Source organism: Hemicordylus capensis, chromosome 6 (genome assembly GCF_027244095.1).
Source record: "Hemicordylus capensis ecotype Gifberg chromosome 6, rHemCap1.1.pri, whole genome shotgun sequence".
NCBI classification, from domain to species: domain Eukaryota; kingdom Metazoa; phylum Chordata; class Lepidosauria; order Squamata; family Cordylidae; genus Hemicordylus; species Hemicordylus capensis.
Genome location: NC_069662.1, coordinates 120,979,483 through 120,992,905, shown reverse-complemented (window position 1 = coordinate 120,992,905; position 13,423 = coordinate 120,979,483). Strand labels below are relative to the sequence as shown.

Genomic DNA, 13,423 nt, shown 5'->3' with positions numbered 1-13,423 from the left:
TCCTAACCCTTTTTGTCTACATCCTTCTTAAAATAATACAGCACTTCTGATGAGTTCTGACTAGTTGAGAATAAAGTGAAACTGTTACTATTATTTTTTGCTGTGGTTTTATTAATGCAGCCTAAAATCACAATAATCTTTTTAGAGCTGCATCACACTGCTGACTGATGTTCACTGTGTGATCAGGATCCTTTTCATATGCATTGCTCCCAAGCTGGTATCCCTCATCCCATATCAGTGCATGTGAGATTTGTTTGTTTTTGTTTGCCTCAGTACAGATCTTAACATTTGTCTCTGTTGAATTTCATTTTGTTAGTTCCAGTTCTTGACCATTAATCCTCTATTCAGGGACGTTTCCTGGACTATCAGCAAGTGATCTGCATTTTTAAAAAAATTGGTCAGCAAGCATTTATAACTAATCTCACAACTTAAAACAAATTCTCTGGGATGCTTTTAGTTTAGCTAGCTGGAAAAGAAACTGAATGTCTGAATCTGGGAATTCCTTCTCTTTCATAGCTTAACTAAGTTTAAACAATTAACGTATTCAGAAGTTAATTTGCAGATGTTGTTTGAGGTAGGCAAGGCAACAGCATACAGGTTCAGCTGTGGCTCTATTTCAGTTTGTTTAAAATAAGCAAACCACATCATGGCAAAACTCCTGCCAAATTACTAGTTATGGAGCAAACAACATTGAAATTGGGAGGGGTTGAACACTGGATTTCTGGAGCATGTTCTTCAGATTCGTTTCACTTTGCATCCACACCCAATCCAAATTGATTTTGTTTTAGGCCTGCAGCAGTTCCCAGGAACCTTCCTGTTGGCACACACCCCTTTCCAAATTTCCTGAGGTGGGAGGAGCTGCTGGGAACTGCTATGCTAGTGCTTCAAGATCTAGAGGTTGTTGCACATACTCACCACAGCATGCATATCATTTCTGATGTCTCTGCATGCTGCTGACATGCATGGTAATGTCAAGACCTCATAGAGAGTCCCACCATGACCCTACCCCCATCTCAATAAAGTGTGTCGGGCGGGGGGGGGAGGGTGTCAGGGAAGGCATGCTAAGTGTGCAGCCTGATTAGAGACCTATGGGTCCCATTGCATTCCTGGTGACACCTTAAGGAAAATGACAGTACCTCACCCATTTGGAACAGATTTGTTTTTTGAAAAACCGATAAATGCATTGGGTCTGCTTAATGGAGCTATTAAATGGCAAAACTGCTAAATGGATCTGTTTTGATTGGGATATGATGAGCCGTGCATTCATACATATTATAAAATATGTACCAATAACATGTTAGTTTAGTCTTTCTCAGTTTCCTCATCAAAAGCTATAATTACCAGTATCCCTTCCAAACTTGCCTGCACAAACACGGTAGGTAAATGTAACTCACAGGTGACTCATATGTGCAAGCAGTAACTCGTGTACAATTGGAGCTTTTTCTGCTTTTCCATACTGAGTAGCCACCCAAACAGAACTGAAAGCTTCTTTTTTAAATGTGGAAGCTAAATAGAGCAAGCTGTTAAAAAAAAAAACTTTGCGGGGAAACCTGTAGTGGTCCTCTTGTATTTGTGCACCTCAGTGTTTTATTTTGACCCTGTGGCTGTGCACCGTTTTATATGCAGGTAAGTCTCGCTTTGAGAGTTCTGCAGCTGAACACAACTCTTGTTGTGTACAAATCTGACAGTACAGAAGGTGCTGTGAATGACACTTTTATGAAGGATGCTGCAAAGATGTCTTTTAAAAAGTGGGTTCATTGATGCATGTACGTTTTTCATTGTTTTATTTGGCAATTGACTGACAGCTAAACATGTGAACAGACACCATTGAAAAATATTCTGTGAGCTGACATTTAGATAATACAAGGAGCAATTCCACAAGCATAGCAGTTCTGAAGACTATACCCAATTCCTTCCCAGGAGGTAGTTGGAACTTATTATTGCTTCATGCATCTGAGGAATCCATCCATGCCCTGAGAATTCTTTGAGGTATACAAGGCAGTAAAAAAAAAAAAAAAGGTTTAGCAACTGGCTTCACCAATATTGCCTCAGAGAAGCCAAATATACTGACAGATGAATGCTTCCAAATTCATTTACTGAGCATGCGAACATAGGAAGCTGCCTTATACCAGGTAAGACCGTTGGTCCATCTAGCTTAGTATTCTCTACACTGACTGGCAGTGGCTTTCCAAGGTTTCAGGCAAGAGTCTCTCCTAGCCCTACCTAGAGATGCTAAGGAGTGAACCTGGGACCTTCTGCATGCAGGGAAAGGTGCAAGGGAACACACTGAGCACTGATAACCTTAATTGCTTAATGACTGACCTGAGGTCAGCAATTCAATCAGTGAAAGTGTTTTTGCAAAATCTGCAGGCTGCAGAAGTAATCTGCAAATTGGAAGGAAAATATAAATACCTTAAAAAATCCATATCTTATTTATTTAATCCCAGGGGCTTGAGGCCATCCCTGCTGTGCCCCCAGACCCACTTTGGAGTGCCATGCCACCCAAAGGGGGGGGTGTTCGGGGCAGCCCCAAATCCCCATTATTCCCTATGGGGATTTTTTTAAAAAAAGAAATTCACCTTTAATAGTAGGGGCACCCAATTGCCTTTGGGTTTGGTGGGTGGTAGGCACCCCTGGGTGCCTACCACCCACCAAACCCCTTTGCATCCCTGGGTACTCCACATAGGGAATAATAATAAATAGGGAATAATAATAATAATAATTTTTAAAACCATTTAAAAATCATAGGAGTGTCCGATTGCTTTGGGGTTTGGGTGGTAGTTGGCACCCATGGGTGTATTGCCTACCACCAGAACCAGTTTTGGAAGTTTGAACCAGTTCAAACCAGTTCCAATCAAACCAGGCTCAGTTCGTTTCGAATTCGAACCAGCAGGTCAAATCCAATGCCTGGTTCAGTTTGAATTCGAACCACTGAACCAAACCAGTTCGAATTTGAACCAGCTTGCACATCCCTAGCTAGATGGACCAATGGTATGAGTTTATACAAGGCAGTTTCATGTATTCAGCTTGCTCAGGTTAAGCATTTGACCTGCCAAAGATTGTCAAATATTTTAAAACTACCCAGAGAACTTGTATTTGGGGCGGTATAAAAATATGTTAAATAAACAAACAAACAAACAAACTTTATTAAAAAAAACACTTTGGCTTTCTCTGACTCTCCATAACAAAATATATCACTTGCAGCAATATATTGTGTTTTTACTTACACCACCAGCTTCAGTTCTTCCAGCAGTTACTGGTTTTCTAGATTTACAGAGCAAGAGTAGGGGAGAAATTCCCTGGCTCCTGCATCAAGCATGGGTACTAGGCAGTAACATTTGACACTTACGTCAATTTATTTTTCTGTTCAGAGGTGTCTGCAGTTACAACCGGTAGCCAGTTACAGAAGTTTCATGATACAGTTGTCACTCGCCAACCGTGAGAGTTCCGTTCCTGGAAAACCTTGCGGTTGGCAAATTAGCGGTTGGAGAGCCATTGAAAGCAATGGCAAATGGGTTTGGTCAAGAAAGGTCGAGAAATTGTGGTCGAGAAGACTGCAGAATATAGTAGAAAATAGACAGAATCACTTCCAGAACCCCAGAAATGTTCCCCGGACCACCGGAAATCCCCTCCCACAAAACTACCAATTTTTTTTTAACCCACCAAACCGCAGATACTTGGGTCGCGTTTGACGAGGGTGGTCACAATTTCCCAAAACTGAAAAGGAGAGCTGTCATTTACACAGTTAAATCCTTGCCTTCATGTAATATTTGATAGTATTTGGCCATGGCAAATAAGAGGAAGTCAATTGATAATATCTGACTAATTGGTTCTGATGATATGTTAATCTTAGAGCATACTGATTGGAATGGCAAAATATGCATCCTAGTAATTAGAAATACCACCTTAAGTGGGGCAGTGGGGAAATGCTTGACTACCAAGCAGAAGGTTGCCAGTTTGAATCCTCGCTGGTATGTTTATCAGACTATGGGAAACACCTATATCGGGCAGCAGAGATATAGGAAAATGCTGAAAGGCATCATCTCACACTGCACAGGCAGAGGCAATGGTAAACCCCTCATGTATTCTACCAAAGAAAGCCACTGGGCTCTGTGGGCACCAGGAGTCGAAACTGACTTGACGGCACACTTTACCTTACCTAGTTAGAAATAGGGAATGTGCATTTTTGTGGCAATTACTTAATAGCTCTTGCCTTGATTTTGTATTTGACAATGCTGATTTATTTATTTATTTTATTTTATTTATCATATTTTTACACTGCCCAAAACTTATGTCTCTGGGCGGTTTACAACAAGATTAAAAAGTAAAACATTAATTAAAAACAAAAACAAAACAAAACAAAAATTTAAAAGCAAGAAATGTAAAACACAATTTAAAAATTTTAAAACAATATTCTAAAAATAACATTCAAAACAATATCAGTTAAAAGCCTGGGTGATGAAATGCATCTTTAAGGACTTTTTAAAGGATGTCAGAGATGGGGAGGCTCTTATTTCACTAGAGAGCGCATTCCAAAGCCTTGGGGCAGCAACGAAGAAGGCCCGTCCCTGAGTAGCCACCAGACGAGCCATCTGCAAATGCAGACGGACCTCTCCTGATGATCTCAATAGGCAGCGGGGTTCATTACGAAGAAGCCGTTCTCTTAAAAACACAGGGCCCAAGCTGTTTAGGGCTTTATAGGTTATGACCAACACCTTGTATTTTGCCCGGAAACATATTGGCAGCCAGTGTAACTCCTTCAATACGGGAGTAATATGGTCTCTCCTAGATGACCCAGAGACCAGCCTGGCTGCTGCATTCTGGACCAACTGTCGTCTCCAGACTACGTACAAGGGCAGCCCCACATAGAGCGCATTGCAGTAATCCAGTCTGGAGGTTACCAGCAGATGTACCACTGTTTTGATTTCGTCTAACTCAAGAAACGGACGCAGCTGGCATATCATTGACTTTGACATGATTGACTGCCACCATTCATCTTCTATTATTCTGGGACAACTGGACACATCCCTAGATAGTCATAGGTGGTTGAAACTTTCATTGTGATTTGGCTTCACATTCAAATCACTTTTGTTACAGTCTTAGACCAGCATAAAGTACAAAACATGAAGAGATGTGCAAGTATAATAAGGCATAAGAAGACTTTAAAAACATGGCAGCATGAGGCATAAAAGATATTAAAAGGCATAAGGAGGCTTTAGTAGATGACAGTAGTATGGAAGGAACATAGGGCATAGACCCCTATGCCTGAGTTCCCTGGAACCCAGAGTCTTGGAGTTCCATGGTCAGTGGTGTTTGGCTTGCATTATGCTTAAAGTGAGAGAGGCTCTGTCAGTCACATCAGTGTAAGTCTGTCTGCTGCTTCCTCCTGCTTTCCATGTTGAGGACCCTTCCCACCCTTATTCATGCAGACTGGGAACAGAAATATTTCTGTGTAGATTCAGCAACTTTTATGTACTGAACATTCATGGCTGATGGGTTTTGAGAGTGCTAACAATAGTATTTGGGCAATGTATTAAGTTCTTTAAAAACGGTAGACTTAATTTGAACATTTTGTGGCCTGCATAGTATGTGAGGCATGCAAACTAAGTCTGTTCAAGTGCGTTATGCTTGGTCTTGTCTTAAGTGTACTCCCTCTTTAATTCTTAAGTGCTCCTTCTTGCAATACTTGGAGCCATTAAACCTCATTTAGGGAACTGAGGTGTAATTCTTCTTGATTGCATAATTTGATATACTGTTGAACATGATCTAACCAACTACATTTAAGTTTTATTATGTATATACGCCTGTGCAGTTTCTCTTTAAGCCAATATGTGGCTTGTCTTGTTTGAAAATACCTTTTGGCAAATATCGGTTCTTTTAACTAAAACCAGTAGAAGCTTGCCTCTTGATTTTTGGCAACATGGTGGTTCAGTTTTGTCTGGGCTCTTTGGTAAAATGGCAAGAAAAGTCTCTGTTCTATACTAAGCCAACTCATAAAAATATTTCTAGCTTTAGTGTAAGTTTAAAAAAAATACAGCTAATTTAGTAATGCCTTGGTTCTAATTTATTTTTTCAAAAAATAGGCTGGCAGCTAAAAGAGAAATACTTTATGAATGAATGCATGTCTGTAAATGTTATTTCTATAAGAAATTATTGGAACAAAATATTAAACTAAAAAATTCTGAATCCTATTTGAAAGAAATTATATAAACCACCTCACTTTTAAAAATGTGTGACTTGTATTAATGAACTTCCTGTAGGGAGTCATCTACAGACATTCCAGATTGGTGTCATCTTCTTGATGTTACTACAACCACTGAATGCATTATGGTTGTTAGTAGATTTATCCTTTATTAATGCCTGATTTATTGATGAGAAAGTGGTTGGGTGCAAGCCAATTTTGGCAGCTCTGTGCACAGATTCAGGGCTGTTTTCGTCTGCGTGGGCTTCCCTATTATCAAGCGTACACATGCAAGAGGGGATAATTGTGCCTATTTTTATCAATTTCTCTGGATACTACACCAGCAAAAAGCATGGATTCTTTCTAGTATTTCTCTGTCATTGAGAAGGCTAGATGAAAATTGTTCTCCCTGGTCAACTAGTTTTCTGTGTAGATGAAAGTTTTAAGTGTGTTTGTGTATTGGTGGCAGGGCGGAGGGGGCGGTTAAATACAAACTGCCACATACAGTCTGAAGAAAAAGTTTAGCAGAAGCTGTAGCTTGTGACATTGCTGTTCATATAGCTGAACTCTTAGTGTATGGTTGGAAGAATACTCTTACTCTGGCCATACCTCTCCTAATCTGTTTTGTTCAAATGCCCTGCAGTTCACCTTTTCACTGAAGTAAGGGTGGCATTGAGCACTTTAGCCTACTTTCTCATGTCTAAAGTTAGCCCATTGTTTAACTGTGAAAAGCCAAACAGTAGCAGTCCTGTATCAATGCACGGCCTGGAGAAGATGGCCTAGTTCTTGAGTTCTGTGGCTTTAGGGATGTGGAGACAGTAGTACTTCGTTGTTGCCACACTGGACGCTCTTGAGTGCTGACAGAACAAAGAACTACAGATTGCATTGCAAGGGCAATCTTCCAAAGTTCCAACATGCCATCCAAAATAGTGGATGGCACACTGCCATTTTAAAAATGCAGGCAGCAAGGCATCACACATATGAAGGGTATGGTTATTTGTAAGGTAGATAGGCACAGTAGTTAATCGCTTGTGGTCAGGTTATAAAGCTGGGAGAGAGCATTTTCCATAACTCACTGGAAATCATTTATGATAGATGACCAAGGGTAAGAGGTAATAAGAGTTGAATTTCTGCCACTTGTAGGCCCTTTATATTTGGCACCTGCAGAAAAGGAAAGCAAGGCAGCTTTCACTTTTAAATAAAACACTTGCAACATGAACTAACGAGAATGAAATCCAAGGACAGAAAATTCCATAGGTGGCAGGTACAACAGTTGTAGTACCCAAGCATACCCACAAAATTGCCAGGACCTGGTCCAAACATTCATACTCTGCCTCTCTTGCTCTGCAGTCTTGCATATTGCTATGAGCTTTGGCCGGAAGGTGGAATTAAAATTTAGTAAGCTGTAGATTTGGGCAGTTGGGGTGGAAAGGAACCCGCCATGTTAGGCACACGTGCAAGCTACAGCCTAAACAAGTAAGGGCTTCCCACACAGGGAATTATCACAACAGCCATCCCTCTGTCATTTTTATTTTTATTTTATTTTATTTGATGGAGGAAGAGCCAAAACTCATACTCAAGGGTGAGCTTGCTAGGCAGGCACAAGCTTTAGACTCTTCGCTGAGTTCTCTGTGTACCCCCACTACACTCCCATAGGTCTGATTGTAGCTGCTAAACACTTAAGGGCTGATGTAGCAGCTCAGAGGATTGGGTTCTAAACCAAGTAGAGTGGCTCGATTCTGATTATCCACAAAGCACCAGTAATCCTGTATGTATGTATGTTCTTTAACAGCATTCTTAGTGTCTCCCTACTCTGAATCACAACCTTTGTTATTTACTGTTAAATCTTTTCGCAATCAGCATTTAACATGTAGAGATTGTGTTGTGTGTGTCCTGTCCCCACCCCACCCCACCCCACCCCATTAGAGATCTGCATATTGCTAACTGGCTTTATACTGTATTTCATTACAGCAGAAAACAGATGTGTCATCTCAAATTCAGGAACATGCACCAAGTGTCTTGCTGTAGGGCCAGAATGTGGATGGTGTGCTCAAGAGGTATGCTGTTTCTCTGTATTCGTTGTCCTGTTGCGTATTTATCTGCTTAGCTGCCACTTCTAAAACAAAAGAAGTTTGAAGCATCAAAACATGAAAAATGTAATAATTGTTACAGGAAAGAACAGCAACTTGTTCAAATAATGTTTGTTCTTTGTTTTTCAACTGCTTTGTTGTACACTGCACTGACAAACAAAAATAATAATTGTTGGAAATACAGGGATGTATAGCTGGAGTAGAGGAGGGGGAAATGGTGTGGGAGGGAGGGAAGGAGATTATAACATGCTGCATATGTTGTAACTTTTTCATATTCCTGGAGTTCGAGTTTCATCATGCAGCTTCATCCCACCATTTAAAAAAACAACAAAACACCCTTGTTGCTTTTCTGTCAATGGCATAGAACGTATTTACTTCTGTGGTTTGTCACGCTCACATCCTTGAATCTATAATGGGCAGATTATCCTGAAAAAAGTACCGCTGTTTTTAAAAAGGGCTAATGGCATAAGAACATAGGGAGCTGCCTTATACTGAGTCAGGCCATTGGTCCATCTAGCTCAGTGTTGTCTGCACTGACTGGCAGCAGCTTCTCCAAGGTTGCAGGCAGGAGTCTCTCTCAACCCTATCTTGGAGATGCCAGGGAAGGAACTTGGAACCTTTGGCATTCAAGAATGCAGGAGCCCCATCCCTTTACAGTGCTCGCACATGTAGTCTCCCATTCAAATGCAAACCAGTGTTGACCCTGCTTAGCAAAGGGAGCAATTCATGCTTGCTACCACAAGACCAGCTGTGCTCCCCATGGCAGTGTGGCATTCCCCACTATTAATCAAGAGTCCGCAGTACATGCACTGTAAGAGCCCCAGCAAAAACAGCGCTTCCGTTGCTAGGAACAATGTGGGTATTCAGTCTTCCCAAGCCTTGGGAGGATAGCTCAGTGGAAGAGCTCTGCAGGTGGAAGGTCCCAGGTTTAATTCCTGGCATCTCCAGGTAGGACAAGGAACGACCTGTATGAAACCTGGAGAGCCATTGCCAATCAGTATAAACGGGACTGAGCTCTTACTTACTTACTTACTTATTTATTGAATATATTTTTACACTGCCCCCTTACCAACGTTTCTGAGTGGTTTATAGTAACAAAAACAAACACAAAATTTAACACATTTAAATCATATATGGAATTAACAGTTAAAACAATAAATCAGAGTCGGATCCAATGGTCTGACTCTGCATAAGGTAGCTTCCTTTGCCATCTATGTAGATATTCCTCTTTAAAAAAAAACCCTGCTCAGTATTAATGCTTTAAAGAGTGGTTGCAGGTATCTCATGTGTTTGCAAGTGGCTGTAAGTTTTAATTCATTTTGGCTATGAGCTGCTGAATCTTTTAAAAACATGCCGTTGCTTCTTATATTGTCAGAGCATCCCTGTTATTATAGGAATCAACACCCTTTTGCTATAGCGATCCTTGGGGCATAAGAGTTGTGCCACTGTGCTCCCCATCCACATGTGTTTGCTGCCCAAATAATTCAGCTTTGATGCAGCTTCAGTGGATAATGCCTCTGGCCCCAGCTTGTCTCCCATTGCAGCCAATAAGGGTTATTTTTCTCTCGGTAGCTTATGATATCTTAATTTTAGAGGCTGTGCTGGCAAATCATAGGTATCTTCTTTAAAAAACAACAGCCACCTAACATGCTTACTATGTCTGGCTTTCATTTTTGGAGTTTGGAAGAAAGTTATACCTGATAAAAGGTTAACCAAACAAATGGATTCCACTAAAAAAATAAAAATAAAACCTCAGCTTTTAAAAAACAGACCTTTGTAGTTCATTGCTTTACATAATTGGGGATAAGAATTGCTAATTGAGACTTTGAACTAGAACTAATCCTAGCATATGCTCTAAAGAACTTTGATGCAATTTATGCACAGTTGACGTGAGATTTTACAGCAGACGTTTATATCCCAACTACAAAGTCTACAATTCCTTATTATTTATGGTTCACCACTCCACATAGGAAACAATGTCCAACCTATAACTTGCATATGTACAGATGTTAAGGATACTCAGAGGGCTGTAGCCTTACCTGTATTCGTACAAATGGAAAACCTTATTATCTGTGCAACAGCAATTGTCACCAATTCCCCTGTCCCCCATGGCACATCCCATCATGTTCCTGAGAGTCCCCTAGTCCTTGGGCATGATTTTTTGGGTACTGCTGGACCCCACTGTGTGCAGGAGGGGGCAAGGAAGTTCCTATACTGGAACTTTTTTCCATGAGTGTTAGAGTTAGGATGCAAGGCAGAATTTTTGGTCAATCTCTCTCATGCGCACGCGCCATCCATTGCTTACTGTGCCTAGTGACCTGTATGCAAGCTTTCCTAGATGGACCCCCATTGTATGTAGTTTGTAGCCTTTGTGCAGCTCCCCCATCACTCTGTGTGAGTGCAGTTGTGCAGCACCTTTCAACCCCAGAACACTCCTCATGCCCTGGAAGGGCTCTGCAACATCAGAAACATGTCACTGGGGGTCATTGTTGTATTTCCAATATTACAGAGCCCCTCTAGACTAGAGCACAGGGAGTGTCCAGAGTAGAAGGGCCCCTGCACAATTGCTCTTGTGCAGGGGGATAGGGGGAGTTGCACAAGGGCTCCCATCATGTCCCTGCAGCCTCTCAAAACGTGAGGCTGGGTTAGGATGTCAGCTAGTGCATACACATATGTTGTGCTAGAATTCTGAAAAATGGATCTTTAGTGTATTTTCCGAAGGGTTATGAGATCATTGTGTGTGAGTGTGTGTCCCAGAATGCTTGCTTTTTATAATTGGATCTAAATCATTCCAAGGGAGGGGGTCCTAGAGGACCCTGATAAGGTGGTATGCCAGTCCACATTGTTGTTTCAGTATGTCAACCAAAATATAGATGACATCCCTTTGTAAGCCATGTGCTGACATTTAGACTCAAGCCAAATTCACAGCACATGGGGTGGGGGTCAATCCTGGATAAGAGACACCATTAAAAGAAGTAGAAAGTAGCTTCCATAAGTTCTTCTTAGAACTACTTATATTTTAATAAAGCTAGATATATTTTATTGATCATAGCACAAACTCATTTACAATGAGAAAAATTCTATATGCTGCATATGTTATTAAATTGAATGCCAAATATACAGTATAAGAGTCTATGACTCTTTTTTTTATGGTCACAATTTTAAAATTTAAATTGGATTTTAAAGTTTTATTTGTTGTATTTTTTGTATAAACTGGTTTAAAATAAAATCAGAACAATGCATACATGTGATATCTTAAAACAATGTTTTAACCATGTTTATGACCCTCTTATGAAAGAGGATGAAAGTAATCAGCAGTTCATATACTTAAATTATGGCTTGATAATGGGAGCAAGTGATCAACAAATGACTGCAAGTATTGTCCAGTAATCAATCTGAGTGACCTTCTGTTTTATGCTTAGTAACTTTCTGATCTCTACTGTTTGCTCAGAGTCAATATAAATAGATCTGCAGATCAACCAATTCCACTTTTATCTAGAAAGTATCTAAATAACACATGGACTTTTAAAAAAACTTAAATCAGTGGTTTAAGTTGGTTTAAAGTGATTTTTTTCCCTTGGTATTTTAAATTGACTTGATTTGTCTACCCTGAAAAATGCCACTTGTTCAGTTTTTTCTTCTTCAAAACCCTCCTTCATTTGAAAATATAAAGTTCCCTTAAAATCCTTCTTGCAATTTGATTAATATTTCGCTTTTAACAACAAAAAGAACATACATCTCCCACTACACTTTGTATAATTATACTGGCACACCTTACTGTTTTGATTACATGACTGTGCTCAAAGAAAGGTTTTGCTTTAACTTGAAGGTTCTCTAACTCTTATTTTTATTCCTCTTTTGAAACAGGATTTCATGGTTGAAGCAAAGCAGAAGGGCCGATGTGATATAGTTTTACATTTAATCAAAAGAGGCTGCAGGTCAGATTTTATAGAAAGTCCTGAAGCCGATGTAACAGTATCCGGCAATGAAGTTAATATACAAGTGACACCAGGAGAGGTTTCAATCCAGCTACGTCCAGGTTTGGTTATCAAAAAGAAAACATTCGTTTAATATATTTTAAGTTGAGTATTTGGCAGATTGAAGAGAAGTGCTTTTTATACTAGAAATTATATCTAGTCCTGGAGAGCTCTTACAGAACCCTTCAAAAGAAGAGTTGAAAGCACTCTTGATTCATCTTAGACTTTAAAAAAAGAACCATTGAGATATGCTACTTTAGTGATCATTCTATATTTTGTCTAGTTTATTAATGTGCAACACAGTTGGCTTTCACAGTTTTCCTTGTCATTATCCATTGTGTAATTTCCATTAAATGTTCATTGAAAATGGGATAATTAGCAGCAAATAGCTCTTTATTCAGTTACCTTTCACTTCAGCCAAATCTTCTCAGTGTCTGCCTGTGTATCTCAGACAGATTGCATCCTCTTCGGCCAATGACAGACATCCCTCTCTCACATGAGGCACTCTCTGCTCTTTCTCTCCCTTTCCCTCACTCCTCTACTGAGACATGTCCATGGTTTCAACTTTAATGTAGATCTCTCCCCACCAAGCCTCCAATTCTTTGGACAAGCTTTTGGCTTTTCTTTTTTTTAAGCTGCTTTTTTTCAGCATGCCCAGCAGCATGTTTACTCATTTCAACATTTACTGTGGCTTTTTAAAGAAAGCTTATCCATTTGTGTTCTAACTTGAAACATTGCTCTGGGTGAGAGCGAGAAGTGGTTTCACGAATGACACAAGAGCTAGCCAATCAGCACTTTGCGTAACTGGATGGTGAGGTGGGAAAGGATATGACTTTGTCATTGTTACAGGAGTCAGCCCAATGCACAGCTGGTTTCTCCTGGAAATGATTGGAAGCATTTGATCCTTCACTCAGTTCAGTTTGCAGAAAACATGATGATTTCACTGCCATGCCAGCAGCTACTATCTTGCCCTGAATCTGTAGATTCTCTCCCTCATGGAATAACAGATGACAAATAGGGGAAGAGCAGAACACATGCTTTTTATGCAGATGGTCGCAGGTTCAATCCTTGGCATCTCTTAAGGCAAAGAAGGACCCCTATCTAAAACCCTGGAGAATTGTTTCCGATTGATACAGACAATACTGGAGCAATGGCCTAGTTCACTACTGAGCTAG

At 40.2% G+C, this 13,423-nt stretch overlaps 1 protein-coding gene across 3 annotated transcripts in view; it reads left to right on the top strand.

Annotated features, from left to right (window-relative positions):
• The window catches only part of ITGB8 (integrin subunit beta 8), a 71,582-nt gene that overhangs the window by 18,056 nt on the left and 40,103 nt on the right, over positions 1 to 13,423 (top strand). For 2 of the 3 annotated variants that reach the window (XM_053263484.1, XM_053263482.1), the window contains exons 2-3: positions 8,153 to 8,238; positions 12,139 to 12,310. In XM_053263484.1, the coding sequence (XP_053119459.1) occupies positions 8,153 to 8,238; positions 12,139 to 12,310 (258 nt within the window). The remainder of the gene's footprint in view (positions 1 to 8,152; positions 8,239 to 12,138; positions 12,311 to 13,423) is intronic. The other variant, XM_053263483.1, reaches the window with a different exon arrangement.